This window comes from Etheostoma spectabile, unplaced genomic scaffold (genome assembly GCF_008692095.1).
Source record: "Etheostoma spectabile isolate EspeVRDwgs_2016 unplaced genomic scaffold, UIUC_Espe_1.0 scaffold00007352, whole genome shotgun sequence".
Taxonomy (NCBI): Eukaryota; Metazoa; Chordata; class Actinopteri; order Perciformes; family Percidae; genus Etheostoma; species Etheostoma spectabile.
In genome coordinates this window covers 40001-64401 of record NW_022603481.1, presented here as the reverse complement: position 1 = coordinate 64401, position 24401 = coordinate 40001, and the positions used below count along the sequence as shown (strand labels likewise).

At 43.5% G+C, this 24401-nt stretch overlaps 1 protein-coding gene across 1 annotated transcript in view; it reads right to left on the bottom strand.

Annotated features, from left to right (window-relative positions):
- The window catches only part of nyap2a (neuronal tyrosine-phosphorylated phosphoinositide-3-kinase adaptor 2a), a 35997-nt gene that overhangs the window by 3626 nt on the left and 7970 nt on the right, over positions 1 to 24401 (bottom strand). Inside the window, 5 exon segments of the mRNA XM_032508352.1 lie at positions 3496 to 3578; positions 9037 to 9153; positions 13541 to 13906; positions 13909 to 14550; positions 15675 to 16042. Coding sequence (XP_032364243.1) covers positions 3496 to 3578; positions 9037 to 9153; positions 13541 to 13906; positions 13909 to 14550; positions 15675 to 16042 — 1576 coding nt within the window.

Genomic DNA, 24401 nt, shown 5'->3' with positions numbered 1-24401 from the left:
GGACTGACATAGAGAGAGACAGACAGACATATAGTGTGTGTTATGTAGTGTGTGTTGATTAGTGTGTTTTGTATAATGTGTGTTTTGTATAGTGTTTGTTCACCATGCAGTGAAAACAGGTGTTTCCTTTAAGACCATCCGTCTCAGCGGACCATTGATCCATTTGTTGATTTGAAGTTATTAATCGATATGAAGTATGTGTGGACCCTTAAATACACCTAACATGCCGGTATGGTTTGAGAATTATTTAGAAAGGTATAACAATGACTTGCTGTCCCACAGAGCTCTCACACAGACTTTATTTCTATTTCCAGGATGTTTAACATTCACACGATTTTACATTGTAAAAATTACTGTGTAATAAATTTTCTTTTTTGTCCAAACAATATGATAGGACATATAATCATTTGCTAGTGTCTGGGCTTCCAGTAGCTTCCATATCTGCATTATGTCTTATGATTGTTGTTGACTAATGTAGTAATAAAGTAGGCTAATAAAATATAGATTTGAATCAGACCAGTAGCAGAAAGTCAAAGTAAGTTTCAGTCCAGTGTTTTGATTAAATTAAATATTTTATTGTCAGACTTTAACACACAAAGCAACAGATTTGATATGAATGTACATCATTAGCGTTTTCCATTTAAAAGGAACAACAAGGACGAGCTTGAAGAGGGATTCTCATGTCTCTGACGTTGTGTTCACACTACGAGCACATTGTTGTCAATGGAGACCGTTGACATGAAGCTATAGACTGCCGTCACTACGGTGGGGGGGGGGGGGTGGGATATGGTGCAATGTGAGGGTGGGGTAGGGTTAGGGTACCGGGTAGTGGTGGGTTAGGGTTAGGGTGCAGCGTTAGGGTGGGGTAGGGTAAGGGTGCAGCGTAAGGGTGGGTTAGGGTGCAGTTTAAGGGTGGGTTAGGGTGCAGTGTAACGGTGGGGTAGGGTAAGGGTGCAGTGTAAGGATGGGTTAGGGTGCAGTGTAAGGATGGGTTAGGGTGCAGTGTAAGGGTGGGGTAGGGTAAGGGTGCAGCATAAGGGTGGGTTAGGGTGCAGTGTAAGGGTGGGGTAGGGTTAGGTTGCAGTGTAAGGGTGGGTTAGGGTGCAGTGTAAGGGTGGGTAGGGTGCAGTGTAAGGGTGGGTAGGGTTAGGATGCAGTGTAAGGGTGGGGTAGGGTTAGGGTGCAGTGTAAGGGTGGGTTAGGGTGCAGTGTAAGGGTGGGGTAGGGTTAGGGTGCAGTGTAGGGTGGGTTAGGTGCAGTGTAAGGGTGGGGTAGGGTTAGGATGCAGTGTAAGGGTGGGGTAGGGTGCAGTGTAAGGGTGGGTTAGGGTGCAGTGTAAGGGTGGGGTGGGGTTAGGGTGCCGTGTAAGGGTGGGTTAGGGTGCCGTGTAAGGTGGGGTAGGGTTAGGGTCAGTGTAAGGGTGGGGTAGGGTTAGGATGCAGTGTAAGGTGGGGTAGGTTAGGGTGGGGTGTAAGGGTGGGGGTAGGGTCAGTGTAAGGTTGGTGTAGGGTTAGGATGCAGTGTAAGGGTGGGGTAGGTTAGGGTGCAGTGTAGGGGGGTTAGGGTGCAGTGTAAGGGTGGGTTAGGGTGCAGTGTAAGGGTGGGGTAGGGTTAGGATGCAGTGTAAGGGTGGGGTAGGGTTAGGGTGGTGTGTAAGGGTGGGTTAGGGTGCAGTGTAAGGGTGGGGTAGTGTTAGGGTGTGCAGTGTAAGGGTGGGTTAGGGTGCAGTGTAAGGGTGGGTTAGGGTGCAGTGTAAGGGTGGGTATGGGGGTTAGGATGCAGTGTAAGGGTGGGTTAGGGTGCAGTTTAATGGTGTTTAGGGTGCAGTGTAAGGTGTGGTAGGGTTAGGATGCAGTGTAAGGGTGGGTTAGGATGCAGTGTAAGGGTGGGTTAGGGTGCAGTGTAGGGTGGGTTAGGGTGCAGTGTAAGGTGGGGTAGGTTAGGATGCAGTGTAAGGGTGGGTTAGGGTGCAGTGTAAGGGTGGGGTAGGGTTAGGGTGCAGTGTAAGGGTGGGGTAGGGTTAGGGTGCAGTGTAAGGGTGGGGTAGGGTGCAGCATATGAGTGGGTAAGAGACACCCTAACCCTAGCTGAGCTGTGATGGAGGTCTGCAGCTACTTGGCGTCATGGAGCTCGTGGGCAGCCATGTTTCCTCCCAACATTACATTTTGGTGCGTGCAGATTTGCGGACGACGTCATACAAACCCGTTTCACAGCAGAGGAGCTGCACTGGACACCAGCCGCTGGTTTGAGTTCCAGATTACTACGTCAGCTCGGCACAGCCCGAATGAGACTCCAACAGTGACCACGCTGACCACTGTGTAGCTTCATCGCTCGTAGTGTGAACGTAGCGCCGCTGGGGGGGGGGGCTACCATGCATAAGGGGGTGGAGTATGAACGGGCAGCGCTACCATACTGAGGGACCAGGCAGGTGACGACAGGCGGGGCTAATGTGGGCGGGTGGAGTCAGGATTAGGCGAGTTTTATTATTAGGGTTCCTTTTTATTAAAATTGTTAAATAAAGTGCTTCTTTGTGAGTTTGGTCAGTGATTGTTAAAGTGAAGTTAGTTTAACGTTATTTTAATGTTAAACTCTGTTAGTATTACAGTATTACTTCATTTTAAAGGAGTTCATGTTAACACAAAACACAAAAACATTTACAACACAACATTTAAACACCAAATATTTTACACAAACTGATATTAGGATGTAAGAAAAACCGTTGTTGTTAAATGTTGTTTACAGTTGAGTCAGCTGATGAGTCAGCTGATGAGTCAGCTGATTGCTCCGGGTCTTCCTGTGAGAAGGGTTAGGATCATCTGTTAAGATGAATCCTCTCTTTATAAATGTTTAAATTAAACTGTTGACTGTGTTACAGGATGTTACAGTAATATAGAAAAAGACAGACAGACAGACATAGATAGACAGACAGACAGACAGACAGACAGACAGACAGACAGACAGACATGGACAGACAGACAGACAGACAGACAGACATAGATAGACAGACAGACAGACAGACAGACAGACATGGACAGACAGACAGACAGACAGACAGACATAGACAGACAGACAGACAGACAGACAGACAGAAAGACAGACAGACAGATCGGTACACAGACAGACAGACATGGACAGACAGACAGACAGACCGGTACACAGACAGACAGACAGACAGACAGACAGACAGACAGACAGAAAGACAGACAGACAGACAGACAGACAGACCGGTATACAGACAGACAGACATGGACAGACAGACAGACAGACAGACAGGCAGACATAGACAGACAGACATGGACAGACAGACAGACATAGATAGACAGACAGACAGACAGACAGACAGACAGACAGACATGGACAGACAGACAGACAGACAGACATGGACAGACAGACAGACATAGACAGACAGACATAGACAGACAGACATAGACAGACAGACAGACAGACATAGACAGACAGACAGACAGACAGACAGACAGACAGACAGACAGGTACCTGGCTGAGAGCGGGGTGTAGATGGCGTTGGGGTGAAGGAACTCCGGACGTCGAAGCTGAACGGCTGGACGGACTCTTTGATTCTGCAGATCAGATAATTAACACATTATAATATATATATATATACAGTATATATATATATATATATATATATATATATGTATATATATATTTATATATATATATATACATATTTATAAAGACCCTTTGCACGTGACATACTAATAATAAGAAAAGTATCCTCAGGAGCTAGCTGCCATTCTAACCAGCTGCTCCTGCTAACAGGTCACTGACCTAGCTAGCTAGGGAGCTATATATCCCAAAAGGAAGCCGTTCCCTTGTTGAACTAACACACATACAGTACAAACATATCAGTTAAATTAAAGATGACATGGCGCGGAAAGTAGCCGCAGCTAGCCGACCAGCTAGCAGCTAGCCGATCAGCTAGCAGTTAGCCGACCAGCTAGCAGCTAGCCGACCAGCTAGCAGCTAGCCGACCAGCTAGCAGCTAGCCGATCAGCTAGCAGCTAGCCGATCAGCTAGCAGTTAGTTTACACCATGATGTAACACCAGTGTATGGGGATACCCCGTTCACCCCATAGTGGAACACCAGTGTATGGGGATACCCCGTTTACCCCATAGTGGAACACCAGTGTATGGGGATACCCCGTTTACCCCATAGTGTAACACCAGTGTATGGGGATACCCCGTTCACCCCATAGTGGAACACCAGTGTATGGGGATACCCCGTTTACCCCATAGTGGAACACCAGTGTATGGGGATACCCCGTTTACCCCATAGTGGAACACCAGTGTATGGGGATACCCAGTTTACCCCTTAGTGGAACACCAGGGTATGTGGATACCCCGTTTACCCCATAATGGAACACCAGTGTATGGGGATACCCAGTTTACCCCTTAGTGGAACACCAGGGTATGTGGATACCCCGTTTACCCCATAATGGAACACCAGTGTATGGGGATACCCAGTTTACCCCTTAGTGGAACACCAGGGTATGTGGATACTCCATTTACCTCATAATTGAATAAAAGTGTATGGGGATAACCCATTTACCCAATAGTGGTACAGGTTGGGGGGTGGGGTAAGGGTCGTATCCATAGACATATAAAGAGTAGACGCCACATTGGCTGCTGAGCGCGAGAAATCCAGCCGCCATCTTGGACCGGTCATACTCGTTACTTAGCAACAGAAGATCCAAGATGCCAGAGCACCATACAGCAGATTCCTGCTCAGATCTCATCTCTTTACTCTGGCTTCTATTCAGTTCAATTTCAATTTTATTTATAGTATCAATTCATAACAAGAGTTATCTAAAGACACTTTACAGATAGAGTAGGTCTAGACCACACTCAGCAGAGCGTAGCAGGACGTAGCAGGACGTAGCAGGACGTAGCAGGACGTTGCAGGACGTAGCAGGACGTAGCAGGATGTAGCAGGACGTAGCAGGACGTAGCAGGACGTAGCAGGACGTTGCAGGACGTAGCAGGACGTAGCAGGATGTAGCAGGACGTAGCAGGACGTAGCAGGACGTAGCAGGACGTAGCAGGATGTAGCTGGGCACCGCAGAGTGTAGCAGATGAACATGGCATTGCAGAACATGAATTTGGAGCCTCCCTGATCTGAGGGAACATGCTGGGGAAAAAAGAACATAAGGACTCCCCAGAGCTAGGTTAGTAACTAGGTTGGTAACTAGGTTAGTAACTAGGTTGGTAACTAGGTTAGTAACAAGCATTTCTGGGACATGGATGCACATAAATGAAAAGATAGGAAGATAGAGGAGAGAGGAACTCAGTGTGTCAAAGGAAATCCCCAGCGGTCTAAAACTATTATTACAACAAAACCAAGAGAGACAAGGTAAAGAGAGGAGCCTGTTCAGGTTAGAACTCTCCCAAACCGGATCAAATCAGGCTAGAACTCTCCTCAACCGGATCACATCAGGCTAGAACTCTCCCCAACCGGATCACATCAGGCTAGAACTCTCCCCAACCGGATCAGGCTGTATACCTAGTCTCCCTCTAGTTTTATGATATTCTTGATTATATGATAGATAAATCTGACAACTATGACGAGAAGCAGGTGGGCCGGGTTCCAGCATTCAGCTATCAGGCTCCTCTCCAGTGGAACCAGGTTCCAGTTTGGGTCCGGGAGGCAGACACCGTCTCCACATTTAAGAGTAGGCTTAAGACTTTCCTCTTTGATGAAGCTTATAGTTAGGACATAAGATTGAATATTGTTAGGGAGTGAGGAGTCGCAGCGTCTGCCTAACCCGGCCCACCTGCTTCTCGTCATAGTTGTCAGATTTATCTATCATATAATCAATAATATGATAAAACTAGAGGGAGACTTGGCATACAGCCCGATCCGGTTGGGGAGAGTTCTAGCCCGACCAGGCTCCTCTCTTTACCCTGTCTCTCTTAGTTATGCTGTAATAGTTTTAGACAGCTAGGACTGAGCTCCTCTCTCCTCTATCTTTCTATCTTTTCATTTATGTTCATCCGTGTCCCAGAAATGCGAGTTACTAACCTAGTTACTAACCTAGTTACTAACCTAGCTACTAACCTAGTTCATAACCTAGTTCCTAACCTAGTTACTAACCTAGTTACTAACCTAGTTACTAACCTAGCTACTAACCTAGTTCATAACCTAGTTCCTAACCTAGTTACTAACCTAGTTACTAACCTAGTTACTAACCTAGCTACTAACCTAGTTCATAACCTAGTTACTAACCTAGTTACTAACCTAGCTACTAACCTAGTTCATAACCTAGTTCCTAACCTAGTTACTAACCTAGTTACTATCCTAGTTACTAACCTAGTTACTAACCTAGTTACTAACCTAGCTACTAACCTAGCTCTGGGGAGTCCTTATGTTCTTTTTTCCCCAGCATGTTCCCTTGGATCAGAGAGGCTCCAAAATCAGGGAAGCAGCTGTCGCCATTGTCCCGCTACACGTTCTGTGATGCCATGTTCATCTGCTACACTGCAGTGCCCTGCTACGTCCTGCAACGTCCTGCTACGTCCTGCTACGTCCTGCTACGCCCTGCTACGTCCTGCAACGTCCTGCTACGTCCTGCAACGTCCTGCTACGTCCTGCTACGTCCTGCAACGTCCTGCTACGTCCTGCAACGTCCTGCAACGTCCTGCTACGTCCTGCTACGTCCTGCAACGTCCTGCTACGTCCTGCTACGTCCTGCTGTGTCCTGCTACGTCCTGCTACGTCCTGCTGTGCCTTGTAATGTCCACAGCGTCCTGCTATGCCATGAACTACTACAAAGAACTGCTACAAACTACTAATTGTTTCTATTTTTGTTATTGCCACTCTTCATTAACCCCAACCGGCCCGTCAGACACCGCCTACCAAGAGCCTGGGTCTGGGTCTGGGTCTGGGTCTGGGTCTGGGTCTGACCGAGGTTTCTGCCTAAAAGGAAGTTTTTCCTCTCCACTGTGGCCCAGTTGCTGCTCTGTAGGAAACTACTAGAACTGTTGGGTCCTTGTAAATTCTGGAGTGTGGTCTAGACCTGGTCTATCTGGAAAGAGTCTCGAGATGACTCTTGTTATGAATTGATACTATAAATAAAATTGAATTGAATTGAATTGTTCTGTAAACATGGTCCTTAGTTATTTATATTATAACTTTATTTATATATTTATACTGTCCAACCAGTAGAACCCGTCCTGTTCTGTAGACATGGTCCTTATTTATATATTCATGTTGGACCAGTCCAATACGACTTTCAGTTCACAATATTGTGCAACCCTAGTGTGTGTTGTGTGTGTGTGTGTGTGTGTGTGTGTGTGTGTGTGTGTGTGTTTGTGTGTGTGACAGAGAGAGAGACAAATATAAAAAGTTTCAAGTAGACTCTAATAATATAATCATATCGTTTCTTGAACTTAAATATCTGAATTTGCGGTCACTATCTGTTTCTTCTTCTCTATCATATTTATAATGTTCCTGTTATAGCCTACATCATATATGTGAAGTAGGGGTATTTATACCTGTTATAGCCTACATCATATATGTGAAGTAGGGGTATTTATACCTGTTATAGCCTACATCATATATGTGAAGTAGGGGTATTTATACCTGTTATAGCCTACATCATATATGTGAAGTAGGGGTATTTATACCTGTTATAGCCTACATCATATATGTGAAGTAGGGGTATTTATACCTGTTATAGCCTACATCATATATGTGATGTAGGGGTATTTATACCTGTTATAGCCCTACATCATATATGTGATGTAGGGGTATTTTGCAAATACCTATCGTTTGTACGCCGGGGACGTCTGGTCTAGGGTCTCGGGTCTAGGGTCTACGTCCTTGGATTTAGGGGACAGTCCGCGTTTTTGGTTGTCTGTCCCTGACTAAATACAGAAGAAAAAACTACCTCTGTCCCTGTCCCTGTCCTGTCCCTGTCCCTGTTCTGGTTTTAAAGACACAACATTAGGTTTTTCAATTAGATTTACAGTCAGACTGGAAATGTCCCCGTTTTTCTCCCTTTTCGGGGATTATGTCCCCGGTTTTGATCTCGGACGTCTGGTGAATTTATATCATATCAGAATATTATTTTACTGTTAAGCCCACTATGAAGATTAAAATACGCCTAACCATGTGTCCTGTGTCATAGCTACATGTATGACCTTTATACCAAAAACAACAGGAAGATCAGTTGTGTATTCAGTGAGATTGATGACAGATCATTGCACCAACACATTCCACTGAGTGGAGGGGTGACCGCTCCAAGATGGCCGCCCCACGGCTCGTCAGCGCTAGTAGGCAGTAGCGTTCGATGTGGCGTCTACTCTTTATATGTCTGTGGTCGTATCCACCCTGCTATTTCCAACTTCTTCTTCGTGGACTCCTACCAGATGCCCTCCCTCGACCAAGAACAGCACGAAAACGTGTTGGTCATTAGAAGAAGCCATGAAGAAGAAGATAGTATTAATATTATTAGAGTTTAGTTACTGTTAATGAAACTTTCTGCTTGTTAACAAACTGTTCAGCTTAGTCTGGTGATTCTTCCATCCATCATGGCGTGGCCACGTGGTCGTGGTCCCGTTGTCATGGACGTGGTCCCGTGATCGGGGTCAAGTGGTTGGGGTCATGGTCACATGGTTGTGGTCACGTGGTCGTGGTCATGGTCACGTGGTTGGGGTCATGGTCACATGGTTGTGGTCACGTGGTCGTGGTCATGGTCACGTGGTTGGGGTCACATGGTTGGGGTCACGTGGTTGGGGTCATGGTCACATGGTTGTGGTCACGTGGTCGTGGTCATGGTCACGTGGTTGGGGTCATGGTCACGTGGTTGTGGTCACGTGGTCGTGGTCATGGTCACGGTTGGGTCATGGTCACGTGGTGGGGTCACGTGGTTGGGGTCATGTGGTGGGGTCACGTGGTTGGGGTCACGTGGTCGTGGTCATGGTCACGTGGTAGGGGTCACGTGGTTGGGGTCATGGTCACGTGGTTGGGGTCATGGTCACGTTGTTGTGGTCATGTATCTGTCCAGCTGGACTAACCTCCTCCCGACAGCATCATGGTCGGGCTGACGGACGACCGACCCATCCGGCTGGAAACTGGACTAGACTGTCCGTCTCTGTCTTTACTACAACGTCTGGGCAGAGACCTGGAATCTCCTACAGGAGAGAAGACAAGAGAGAGACGGAAAGGACAGAGGACACAGAGAGAGAGAGAGAGACAGAGAGAGAGAGAGAGAGAGAGAGAGAGAGAGGGACAGATGAGACAGCTAATCCCTCTGCATTATTTCCAGAGAAGAAAACAGAAATCAGTTGCAAAGTTTCCGTCCACTTGTCAGTGAAATTATCTGAAGTTGGGAAAATCTGCTGAAATTGTGTTTCCATCCAACGGCTTTACAGCCAATAAGAACCTGTGGTGATGACATCATTATCCAACGGCTTTACAGCCAATAAGAACCTGTGGTGATGACATCATCATCCAACGGCTTTACAGCCAATAAGAACCTGTGGTGATGACATCATCATCCAACGGCTTTACAGCCAATAAGAACCTGTGGTGATGACATCTTCATCCAACGACTTTACAGCCAATAAGAACCTGTGGTGATGACATCATCATCCAACGGCTCTACAGCCAATAAGAACCTGTGTTGATGACATCACAGACTGGGACATCTGATTGGTTGGAGACATTTTAAGGTGTTTCCATTCATTTACACTAAATCACACAACAGACGTCTACAGTCACATGATCACTATGGGACAACATCACATGATCAACATGGGACAACATCACATGATCAATATGGGACAACATCACATGATCAATATGGGACAACATCACATGATCAATATGGGACAACATCACATGACCAATATGGGACAACACCACATGATCAATATGGGACAACATCACATGACCAATATGGGACAACATCACATGATCAACATGGGACAACATCACATGATCAATATGGGACAATATCACATGATCAACATGGGACAACATCACATGATCAACATGGGACAACATCACAGGATCACTATGGGACAACATCACATGATCAATATGGGACAACATCACATGATCAACATGGGACAACATCACAGGATCACTATGGGACAACATCACATGATCAATATGGGACAACATCACATGATCAACATGGGACAAACACATGATCAATACAACATCACATGATCAATATGGGACAACATCACATGATCAATACAACATCACATGATCAACATGGGACAACATCACATGATCAACATGGGACAACATCACATGATCAATACAACATCACATGATCAATATGGGACAACATCACATGATCAATACAACATCACATGATCAACATGGGACAACATCACATGATCAATACAACATCACATGATCAATATGGGACAACATCACATGATCAACATGGGACAACATCACATGATCAACATAGGACAACATCACATGATCAACATGGGACAACATCACATGATCACTATGGGACAACATCACATGATCAATATGGGACAACATCACATGATTAATATGTTTAATGTTTAATTTAAACTGATATAAACTTATATATATAAACTGAAATAAAGAGATTTGGAACCAACTCAAATTGATTTAAACTGATTTTCAACCAATTTAAACTAATTTAACTCTCTGAACCCTGAGGCCATTTTTACAGTTTATTTTCCGTCTGATTTATTTTATAATAACTTGTAAGACATCGACCCTGTTGTCTACAGTCAAGATATCATCATCATTTTTTTCAGGACAAACTGGGTTATTAGAATATTTGGGTTGCAGTGAGGTCACCTGCATGTTAAAAATGGTTGTAGGACCTTAAATACAAATAAATAAATAAAAGGAACATGAATCTTCCAGATATGTATTGATATCACAGATAAGTAAAACCTAAAACACTTCTCATATGTCTTGGGAGTCAAACTGTGAAGAAATAATCATAACTTATACAGATGACAAAATACATTTTTTCAAAGAAAGTCCAGACGCTTTTGCCCTCATGATATTGACTTATGCCAATAATAACATAATAATGACATATTTATTGATATTACACCCACAGCAATGCTACACAAGCATTTGTGTTGTCTAAAACAGTTCTCCTATATGCAAAAATAAACATAATAAACATCATAACTCATATTAAGCCCTGTAACTATTTACATTTCTTCAAAGAAATCCCAAATATATGATTTAAATATATAAAATAATATATAATATAAATATATGCCAAATCTCCAACCAGTGTCTCCATTTCCTCTATAAACGGTAGATATCTATCTTGTTCCGCTGTAGCATCTTTGATCACACACTAGACAGTTTGACTGGGAGTATTGTCCTCTTTAGGACTCCATACTCTCACGTTGTCTCCCATATATGGGCATGTCTCCCATATATGGGCATGTCTCCCATATATGGGCATGCTGCTTCCTTTTCCTCCGTAAACAACACACGGAGACAGAGTGGGAGCTAGCGGCAGAAATGAGCCAAAACGCGATGAATTATGGATTATTATAAAGTGGATCAATTTGGATGTAACGGTTTGGATGTAATGCTCAACGACCCTGAAAAAGGCTCAAGTTCCAGGCAGGATAGAAAACAACCTGTAGAGGCTGGAAGGACCCGGAAGAGACCTCCGGGACCGCTAGCTCGTTAGCTTTTAGCTGCAACTTTCGGTGAGTTTCTATGTTTTATGGTTATTAAATGATTAAACTATGAATCAGAGGTGCTGTTTTTGCTCGTGGGCGAGTCTCTTGGTCTCAGAGGGTTAAACTGATTTTAAACCAATTCAAACTAATTGAAACTGATTTTAAACTGATTTAAACTGATATAAACTGATGTAAACTGATATAAACTGATTTTAAACTGATTTTAAACTGATATAAACTGATATAAACTGATTAAACTGATATAAACTGATTTTAAACTGATTTAAACTGATAGAAACTGATAGAAACTGATTTTAAACTGATTTAAACTGATTTTAAACTGATTTAAACTGAATTAAACTGATAGAAACTGATAGAAACTGATAGAAATGATTTTAAACTGTTAGAAACTGATATTAATGATATACTGATATAAACTGATTTTAAACTGATTTAAATGATAGAAACTGATAGAAACTGATTTTAAACTGATTTAAACTGATAGAAACTGATAGAAACTGATTTCAACTGATTTAAACTGAATTAACTGATAGAACTGATAGAAACTGATTTAAACTGATTTAAACTGATAGATGAAACTGATTTAGACTGATTTAAACTGATAGAAACTGATAGAACTGATTTTAAAATGATAAACTGATTAAAACTGATTTAGAAACTGATAGAAACTGATTTTAAAACTGATTTAACTGATAGAAACTGATAGAAACTGATTTCAACGATTTAAACTGAATTAAACTGATAGAAAACTGATAGAAACTGATTTTAAACTGATTTAAACTGATAGAAACTGATTTTAGACTGATTTAAACTGATAGAAACTGATAGAACTGATTTAAACTGATTTAACTGAATTAAACTGATAGAAAACGATTTTTAAACTGATAGAAACTTATAGAACTGATTTTAAACTGATTTTAAACTAATAGAAATGATAGAAACTGATTTAAACTGATAGAAACTGATAGAAACTGATTTAAACTGATTTAAACTGAATTAAACTGAATTAAACTGAAATTAAACTGATAGAAACTGATAGAAACTGATTTTAAAGATTTTAAACTGATATAAACTGATATAAACTGATTTTAACTGATTTAAACTGATATAAACTGATTAAACTGATTTAAACTGATAGAAACTGATTTAAACTGATTTTAACTGATAGAAACTGATAGAAACTGATTTTAAACTGATTTAAACTGATAGAAACTGATTTTAAACTGATTTTAAACTGATTTAAACTGAATTAAACTGATAGAAACTGATAGAAACTGATAGAAACTGATTTTAAACTGATTTAAACTAATAGAAACTGATAGAAACTGATTTAAACTGATTTAAACTGATTTTAAACTGATAGAAACTGATTTAAACTGATAGAAACTGATTTAAACTGATTTTAAAGTGATAGAAACTGATTTTTAAACTGATAGAAACTGATTTAAACTGATAGAAACTGATTAAACTGATTTTAAAGTGATATAAACTGATTTTAAACTGATAGAAACTGATTTTAAACTGATTTTAAAGTGATATAAACTGATTTTAAACTGATAGAAACTGATTTAAACTGATAGAAACTGATAGAAACTGATTTAAAACTGATTTTAAAGTGATAGAACTGATTTTAAACTGATAGAAACTGATTTAAACTGATTTTAAAGTGATAGAAACTGATTTTAAACTGATAGAAACTGATTTTAAACTGATAGAAACTGATTTGATTTTAAAGTGATAGAAACTGATTTTAAACTGATAGAAACTGATTTTAAACTGATTTAAACTGATTTAAACTGATTTAAACTGATTTAAACTGACATGATGACAGATATGAAACGTCTACCTTCGCTGCTTCCGCTCTTTCTGCCACCTCCTTTCTTCCGTGCTGGCCGACCCGACGTAAACACGTTGTTGAGTTCGTCCAATGGGCTGGTGGGAGTCTGTGACCTCATCGCCACATTCTGCATGGAGCCGTGGGTGGAGGAGGAGTTACTGAGCCTAGCCCCGCCCTCCCCCGCCCGGTGAGAGGATGAAGACGAGGAGGAGGAGGAGCGGGGCATGCTTTCTCCGGCCATCAGAGCGTCGTAGGGTGGAGGTCTCTTCAGACTCAGAGGAGTCAGAGAGCGACCCACGCTGACTGGAGACGGACACGCTGATTGGCTGCGGGGGTAACCATGGCCACTGTGGGCGGAGCCAGGAGACTTGTAGAGTTGGAGGGTAGGGGCGGAGCTGACGAGCGGCCAGAGGACGTGATAGTGTGGGTGGAGGGCAGATCCCGTTCCCGGTCTCGGTCCCGGTCCCTGTCCTTGCGGGGATGTGGGGGCTCTGCGGCGCCCGTATTGCTGTATGAGACGTTGTCCATGACGGGCAGCCGGGTGACGTCCAGCGGGGTGAGCGGGGACTCGTCTGAGTTGGGGGAGCACTGAGCGGGGGCAGGGGGGAAGACCAGCAGGGGGGGGCGGTGCATCAGCAGGTTGGGGAACGGCGGCGGGATGTCGCAGAGCGAGCTGCGGGCCGCCCAGGCCTCCGGGTCCAAGATGGCGGTGGGGTCCTGCAGGAAGTCGTCCAGCAGGGGGTACTTCATCTCCTCGTACACCGCCTCCGCTTCCTGTCCACTCAGCTCCCGCAGGATGTTGCCCACCATCTCAATGTAGACGGGCTCCTCGTCGTCCGTGTCTCTCGACGCTGGGCTCTGACTCCGGGACGAGGACTTGTCCCATCGCAGGGAAGACTTCCTGTTGCCATGGTTACGGATGTAGGATTCATCAAAAGAGGTGCTGAGCTGAGTGTTGGGATTCCTTTTGGGTTTGGGGGGAGGCATCTTCCTGTAGTCCTCGTTGTAGAGAGATTGAGCTACAGACAGTCAGACAGACAGACAGACAGTCAGACAGACAGTCAGACAGGCAGACAGGCAGACAGACAGTCAGACAGGCAGACAGACAGACAGACAACAGACAGTCAGACAGACAGACAGACAGAAAGACAGACAGACAACAGACAGTCAGACAGACAGACAGACAGACAGTCAGACAGACAGACAGACAGACAGTCAGACAGGCAGACAGACAGACAGGCAGACAGACAGACAGACAACAGACAGACAGACAGACAGACAGACAGGCAGACAGACAGACAGACAACAGACAGTCAGACAGACAGACAGACAGGCAGACAGACAGACAGACAACAGACAGTCAGACAGACAGACAGACAGTCAGACAGGCAGACAGACAGTCAGACAGACAGACAGACAAACAGTCAGACAGGCAGACAGACAGACAGGCAGACAGACAGACAGACAAACAGTCAGACAGTCAGACAGGCAGACAGACAGGCAGACAGACAGACAGGCAGACAGACAGACAGACAGACAGACAACAGACATCAGACAGGCAGACAGACAGACAGACAGGGAGACAGACAGACAGACAGTCAGACAGACAGTCAGACAGACAGACAGACAGACAGACAGACAGACAGACAGACAGTCAGACAGACAGTCAGACAGACAGACAGACAGACAGACAGGCAGACAGACAGACAGACAGGCAGACAGACAGACAGACAGACAGACAGACAGACAGACAGGCAGACAGACAGACAGTCAGACAGGCAGACAGACAGGCAGACAGACAGACAGGCAGACAGACAGACAGACAGACAGACAGTCAGACAGGCAGACAGACAGACAGACAGACAGACAGACAGACAGACAGTCAGACAGACAGACAGACAGACAGACAGACAGACAGACAGACAGACAGTCAGACAGACAGTCAGACAGACAGACAGACAGACAGGCAGGCAGACAGACAGACAGACAGGCAGACAGACAGACAGACAGACAGACAGACAGACAGACAGACAGACAGACAGACAGACAGACAGGCAGGGATGTTAAAATCTGAAAGCAATAAGGCCCAATCTCGATGTTCCAGATTTAGGGACTTTGAGGTCATTTCTGATCCTTTTCTCACCTTCAGCCTGCTCCGGCGTCTCTTTGGTCTCCTGAGCGTCTCTCTTGGTGTCCCCTGCGTCCACCGTCTCGGAGCTGCTGCTCAGCTTGGTGCTGGCGTCTCTCTTGGTGTCCCCTGCGTCCACCGTCTCGGAGCTGCTGCTCAGCTTGGTGTTGGGGTCCCTCTTGGGTTTGGGCGGGGGTTGCTTCCTGTTGGGGTTGGAGTCGTTGTCTGCTCCGCCCACTGAATGCAGCGACTGGGACCGCACTGTGAAGCCCTGACTGGGGGGGGGCAGACGGTCCTGCGGCGCCGGCATCGTCATAAAACCCATCCTGAAATGTTTCCCAGAGTATGCCCCATCTGTAGCCATGGCAACATCTTCACCAATCCTGCAGGGACCAATGGAAAGACATGCCAGTAAAACTGTTAATTGATTCCCTGTCTCATGTGGCCGGGTAGCTCACATGTTTAGAGGGTCACTCCTCGATACAGCGGCCGCGGGTTCAACTCCGGCCTGGCCCTTTGCTGCAAGTCATAAGGTAGATAGAGAGATAGATAAATAGAGTGATAGATTGATAGATATAGAGATAGAGAGAAAGCGATAGAGCGATAGATGTAGAGATAGAGAGAAAGCGATAGATAGAGAGATAGATATAGATATGGAGAGATATAGAGATAGATATAGACATACAGAGATAGATATAGATCTAGAGATAGAGAGATAGATATAGAGATAGAGCGATAGATGTAGAGATAGAGATAGATGTAGATATGGAGAGATATAGAGATAGATATAGATATAGATCTAGAGATAGAGAGATAGATATAGAGGCAGATAGAGAGGTAGACGTAGAGAGGTAGATATATAGAGAGATAGATGTAGAGATAGAGAGATGGATATAGAGATAGATATAGATATAGAGATCGAGAGGAAGACGTAGAGAGATAGATATAGATATAGAGATAGAGAGGTAGACGTAGAGAGGTAGATATATAGAGAGATAGATGTAGAGATGGATATAGAGATAGATATAGATATAGAGGCAGATAGAGAGGTAGACGTAGAGAGATAGATATAGATATAGAGATAGAGAGGTAGACATAGAGAGATAAGTGAGCTTCACAGAGCCAGCCAGGGTTATGTTAGACTGACATGAAACACGAGGCATTACGGTAAGCGTACCTGACTCATTTCCGTTTCCTGTGCCTTTGTGTTGTTTGCGTGTTGGTAGCTCTGCTGCTCACGACATACCAGTTCAGGTTGTTAGATTTGCTATTACAGCGGCTAACTGTCCGCTAAACACTTATTCTTATAGCAGTTCTGCCTAAGCACTCACATATCTTCTCATTTTTTTAGCGACTTTTGTTAAATAACAGCTGTTTTAACGCTTGGTAGCTAACGCTACCATACTTTAGCTTAGCCGCTAACGACTTTAGCCTAGCAGTTAGTTATGTCGGCCCCCTCTCCGACTTTCTCCTGCTCGATGTGTGAGATGTTTAGTTACTCCTCTGCATCCTTTAGCGGTGATGGCGTGTGTAACAAGTGTAGTTTATTTTTGGACGTGGAGGCGAGGCTTAGTAAGTTAGAAGTCCGGATCCGCACCATGACAGATCAGTCGTCAGTTACTGTAGCTAACCCCCCCCCGGTAGTTGGCACGGGCCGGCCTGAGTTAGCCTCTGGTAGCCGTTCCTCGCGAACTCCGGAGCAGCCAGGACATAGTGGCTGGGTTACTGTGCGAGGACGAGGAAGAGACAGTCGTAAGCTTTCCAAGACGTCGGACCGCCACCAGCCTGTTAGCGTTTCTAACAGATTTTCCCCACTCAGCAACCCCCCCGCTGAGAAACCAACTCTGGTTATCGGCAGCTCCATTCTGAGAAACGTGAAGTTAGCGAAGCCGGCGGCCGTAGTTAAGTGCATCCCGGGGGCTAGAGCGGGCGACGTTGAGTCTTATCTGAAACTGCTGGCTAAGGATAACGTAAATACAGCAAGATTGTTATTCACGTTGGCGTTAATGACTCCCGGTTACGGCAATCGGAGGTTACTAAGATTAATGTTGAATCGGTGTGTACATACGCGAAGTCAATGTCGGACACCGTAGTTTTCTCTGGACCCCTGCCAAATCTAACCAGCGATGACATGTATAGCGCATGTCGTCATTTCGCCGCTGGCTATCGAGGTGGTGTCCAGATAATGATGTGGGCTTTGTGGATCACTGGCAGTCTTTCTGGGGAGGACCTGGTCTGATTCGGAGAGACGGCATTCATCCCACTTGGGCTGGAGCAGCTCTCATTTCTAGAAACATTGACAAGTTTATTGGTGGACCTAATCCTTGACAATCCATAGTTGGGACCAGGAGGCAGAGTCCCAGTCTAACACACTTCTCTGCTCCTTTATTCCAGGTGTTACCTAGTAAAAATCCCATAGTGACGGTGTCTGCCCCCCGACCATTAAAATTATTTAAATCAAAGGTAAACAGAAGAGGAGCAGTGCATGAAAACCTCATAAAATTAAAACCACAAGTGCAATAGTTCAAAAGAATAGGAGAATTAAATGTGGACTCTTAAACATCAGATCTCTGTCTTCTAAAGGGGACTAGTAAATGAATTGATATCAGATTCTAATATTGATTTATTTTGTCTTACTGAAACCTGGCTGGGTAATGGAGAATATGTTAGTCTAAATGAGTCCACCCCCCCCAGTCATATTAATACTCACATTCCTCGAGGCACAGGCCGAGGAGGTGGAGTTGCAGCTATCTTTGATTCTAGTCTACTAATTAGCTCTAAACCTAAACTAAATTATAACTCATTTGAAAGTCTTGTTCTTAGTCTTTCACACCCAAGTTGGAAATCAATGCAACCAGTTCTATTTGTTATAGTGTACCGAGCACCTGGTCCAGACTCTGAACCAGTTCTATTTGTTATAGTGTACCGAGCACCTGGTCCATACTCTGAACCAGTTCTATTTGTTATAGTGTACCGAGCACCTGGTCCAGACTCTGAACCAGTTCTATTTGTTATAGTGTACCGAGCACCTGGTCCAGACTCTGAACCAGTTCTATTTGTTATAGTGTACCGAGCACCTGGTCCAGACTCTGAACCAGTTCTATTTGTTATAGTGTACCGAGCACCTGGTCCATACTCTGAATTTTTATCCGAATTTGCAGAGTTTCTATCGAAATTAGTGCTAAAAACGGACAAAGTTCTTATTGTAGGGGATTTTAATATTCATGTGGACGATGAGAATGATAGCCTTAGCACTGCGTTTATCTCTCTATTAGATTCTATTGGCTTCTCTCAAAGTGTACATAAACCGACTCACCGTTTTAACCACACCCTCGATCTTGTTCTGGTGTATGGTGTTGAAACTGAACATTTAATAGTGTTCCCACAGAATCCCTTCCTATCTGACCACTGTTTGATAACTTTTGAGTTTATACTGCTGAACTACACGCCGTTAGGTAAAACCTCCTATACAAGATGTCTATCTGATAGTGCTGTAGCTAAATTTAAGGATGCGATTCCGTTAGCATTTAATTCATTACCAAGTCCCAAAGTAACGGAGGACTCCTGTGCTATTAGTCCCTCCCAAATCCATCATTTTGTTGATAGTGCAGCAGGCTCGCTACGAATGACTCTAGACTCTGTTGCCCCTCTAAAAAGAAGATAATAAAACAAAGAAGGTTAGCTCCATGGTATAACACTGAAACTCGCAAATTAAAGCAAATATCGCGGAAACTTGAGAAGATCTGGCGCTCCACCAAACTGGAAAATTCTCGTTTACCTGGCAAGATAGTCTTAAAACGTATAGGAAGGCCCTCCGTAATGCCAGAGCAGCGTACTACTCGTCATTGATAGAGGAAAATAGAACAACCCCAGGTTTCTTTTCAGCTCTGTAGCCAGGCTAACAGAAGGTCACAGCTCTACTGAGCCAAGTATCCAGAGCTCTTAGTAGTAACGACTTTATGAGGTTCTTCAACGATAAAATTATAACTATTAGAAGCAAAATTCACCAAGACCTGCCTTTAACTGGCTTATCTCTAAACTCAGGAACGTTAGAAACAGCTGTAAAACCAGATACATGTTTTGACTGCTTTGCTTCACTTGATCTTTATCAATTTAATTCAATTATTTCTTCATCTAAGCCATCAACCTGCCTCTTAGATCCCATCCTAACTAGGCTTCATCTAAACCATCAACCTGCCTCTTAGACCCCATCCCGACTAGGCTACTTAAAGAAGTTTTACCATTAGTCAACACTTCACTACTGAATATAACCAATTTGTCTTTATTAACAGGCTATGTACCACAGTACTTTAAAGTAGCTGTAATTAAACCTCTTCTGAAAAAGCCAAACCTTGATCCAGATGTTTTAGCCAACTATAGACCTATATGGTTCTGGTTCGGGCATCTGGTAAGGATGCCTCCTGGGCGCCTCCCTAGGGAGGTGTTCCAGGCACGTCCAGCTGGGAGGAGGCCTCGGGGAAGACCCGGACTAGGTGGAGAGATTATATCTCCAACCTGGCCTGGGAACGCCTCGGGATCCCCCAGTCGGAGCTGGTTGATGTGGCTCGGGAAAGGGAAGTTTGGGGTCCCCTACTGGAGCTGCTGCCCCCGCGACCCGATACCGATAAGCGGATGAAGATGGATGGATGGATGGATAGACCTATATCCAACCTTGATCCAGATGTTTTAGCCAACTATAGACCTATATCCAACCTTGATCCAGATGTTTTAGCCAACTATAGACCTATATCCGACCTTGATCCAGATGTTTTAGCCAACTATAGACCTATATCCCAACCTCCTTTTCTCTCTAAGATTCTTGAGAGCAGTCGCCAAACAGCTGTGCGACTTTCTGCATAGCAACAGCTTATTTGAGGATTTTCAGTCAGATTTAGAGTTCATCATAGCACAGAGACAGCACTTGTGAAAATTACTAATGACCTCCTAATTGCATCAGACGAAGGACTTATCTCTGTACTTGTGTTATTAGATCTTAGCGCTGCATTTGATACCATTGACATTATATCTTATTACAGAGATTGGAACATTTAATTGGCATTAAAGGGACTGCTCTAAGCTGGTTTAAGTCTTATTTATCAGATCCATCTCAGTTTGTTAATGTTAACGATGAATCCTCTGTGCACGCCAAGGTTAGTCATGGAGTCCCACAAGGATCTGTGCTCGGTCCAATCCTGTTCACTTTATATATGCTTCCTTTAGGCAGTATTATTAGGAACACTCCATAAACTTTCATTGTTATGCAGATGATACTCAGTTATATCTGTCGAACAAGCCGGATGAAACTAATCAGTTAGCTAAACTTCAAACGTGCCTTCAGGATATTAAAACCTGGATGACCTGTAATTTTCTAATGTTAAACTCAGATAAAACTGAAGTTATTGCTCTCGGACCCAAGCCCCTCCGTGACGCACTATCCAAAGATATAGTTACTCTGGATGGCATCACCCTGGCCTCCAGCACCACTGTGAAGAATCTTGAAATCATCTTGATCAGACATGTCCTTTAATTCCCACTTAAAGCAAATTTCAAGGATCGCCTTTTTTCACCTACGTAATATTGCAAAAATCAGGAATATCCTGTCTAAAAATGATGCAGAAAAATTAGTCCATGCATTTGTTACTTCTAGGTTGGATTACTGCAATTCTTTACTATCAGGCTGCTCGAAAAAATCCATAAAGACTCTACAGCTGATCCAGAATGCTGCGGCACGTGTTCTGACAGGACCAGAAAAGAGATCACGTTTCTCCTGTTTTAGCTTCTCTGCATTGGCTTCCTGTAAAATTTAGAATAGAATTAAAATCCTTCTTCTCCTCACCTACAAGCTCTTCATGGTCAGGCTCCATCTTATCTTAAGAGCTCATAGTACCTTACAACCTAGGAGAGAACTACGCTCCCAGAATGCAGGGTTACTGGTGGTTCCTAGAGTCTCTAAAAGTAGAACGGGAGCCAGAGCGTTCAGCTATCAGGCTCCTCTCCTGTGGAACCAGGTTCCAGTTTGGGTCCAGGACCAGAGAGCGTTCAGCTATCAGGCTCCTCTCCTGGAACCAGGAATTCCAGGTTCCAGTCTGGGTCCGGGAGGCAGACACCGTCTCCACATTAAGAGTAGGCTTAAGACTTTCCTTTTTGATAAAGCTTATAGTTAGGGCATAGAATCGAATATTGTTAGGGAGTAGTAGTTAGTCACATAGTTTCATATAATATAACTAAAGGGAGACTTGCATACAGCCCGATCCGTTGGGGAGTTCTGGCCCGGCCGGGCTGGAGCTCTCTTTACCTCGTCTCTCTTGGTTTTGCTGTAATAGTTTTAGACAGCTGGGGACTTATTTGATACACTGAGCTCCTCTCTCCTCTATCTTTCCATCTTTTCATTATGTGCATCCATGTCCCAGAATGCGTGTTACTAACCTATTTCTGGGGAGTCATTCCCGGAGTCCTTATGTTCTTTTTTTCACCAGCATGTTCCCTTGGATCAGAGAGGCTCGAAATCAGGTAGCAGCTGTCGCCATGGTCCCGCTACACGTTCTGTGATGCCATTCAGCTGCTACACTGCGGGGCCCTGCTACGTCCTGCTACGTCCTGCTACGTCCTGCTACGTCCTGCTACGTCCTGCTACGTCCTGCAACGTCCTGCTACGTCCTGCAACGTCCTGCTGTGCCTTGTAATGCCCACAGCGTCCTGCTATGCCATGAACTACTACAAAGAACTTCTACAAACTACTAATTTTTTCTATTTTTATTGCCACTCTTCATTCTAACCCCAACCGGCCCGTCAGACACCGCCTACCAAGAGCCTGGGTCTGGGTCTGGGTCTGGGCCTGGGTCTGGGTCTGGGTCTGGGCCTGGGTCTGGGTCTGACCGAGGTTTCTGCCTAAAAGGAAGTTTTTCCTCGCCACTGTCGCACTGTTGCTGCTCTGGAGGAAACTACTAGAACTGTTGGGTCCTTGTAAATTCTGGAGTGTGGTCTATCTGTAAAGTGTCTTGAGATAACTCTTGTTATGAATTGATACTATAAATAAAATTGAATTGAATTGAATAGATAGATGTAGAGATAGAGAGATGGATATAGAGATAGATATAGATATAGAGATCGAGAGGTAGACGTAGAGAGATAGATATAGAGATAGAGAGGTAGATATATAGAGAGATAGATGTAGAGATAGATATAGAGTTAGAGATATTGATATGGAGAGATATATAGAGAGATAGATATAGAGATAGAGAGATAGAGGCAGACATAGACAGATAGATATAGAGAAATAGATATAGATATAGAGAGAGAGAGATAGATATAGATCTAGAGATAGAGAGATAGGTATAGATATAGAGAGATAGAGGCAGACATAGAGAGATAGATATAGATCTAGAGATAGAGAGATAGATATAGATATAGAGAGATAGAGGCAGACATAGAGAGATAGATATAGATCGAGAGATAGATATAGAGATAGAGGCAGACATAGAGAGATAGATATAGATATAGAGAGATAGAGGCAGACATAGAGAGATAGATATAGATCTAGAGATAGAGAGATAGATTAGATATAGATAGATATAGATCTAGAGATAGAGAGATAGATATATAGAGAGATAGATGTAGAGATAGAGAGATAGATATAGACATAGAGAGATAGAGATAGATATAGATCTAGAGATAGAGAGATAGATATATAGAGAGATAGATGTAGAGATAGAGATAGATATAGATATAGAGAGATAGAGGCAGACATAGAGAGAGATAGATATAGATCTAGAGATAGAGAGATAGATATATAGATAGATCTAGAGATAGATAGATATATATAGAAGAGTAGAGATATATATATAGATCTAGAGATAGCGAGATAGACCTAGATAGAGAGATAGAGATATAGATAGATAGATGTAGATAGAGAGATAGCTATATAGAGAGATAGCGAGATAGACCTAGAGATAAGAGATAGAGAGATAGATATAGATAGATGTAGAGATAGAGAGATAGCTATATAGAGATAGAGAGATAGACCTAGAGATAGAGAGATAGAGAGATAGAATAGATAGATTTAGAGATAGAGAGATAGCTATATAGAGAGATAGAGAGATAGACCTAGAGATAGATATATAGAGAGATAGATGTAGAGATAGAGAGATAGATATAGACCTAGAGATAGAGAGATAGATATATAGAGAGATAGAGAGATAGATATAGATCTAGAGATAGACCTAGAGATAGAGAGATAGTATATAGAGAGATAGATGTAGAGATAGAGAGATAGATATAGATCTAGAGATAGAGAGATAGATATATAGAGAGATAGATGTAGAGATAGAGAGATAGAGATAGACCTAGAGATAGAGAGATAGAGAGATAGATATAGATAGATGTAGAGATAGAGAGATAGCTATATAGAGAGATAGAGAGATAGACCTAGAGATAGAGAGATAGAGAGATAGAGAGATAGATATAGATAGATGTAGAGATAGAGAGATAGCTATATAGAGAGATAGAGAGATAGACCTAGAGATAGATATATAGAGAGATAGATGTAGAGATAGAGAGATAGATATAGATCTAGAGATAGAGAGATAGATATATAGAGAGAGCGAGATAGAGATACAGGGGGAGAGAGAAACACTTTATTGTTCCTGAAGCCTGGAGGTTGAAACCAACCAAACAGCTGTCCCCTGCACACAGGAAGTACCCGTCTGACTGCATTTCAAAATAAAAGCTGACTGTTGAACAGAA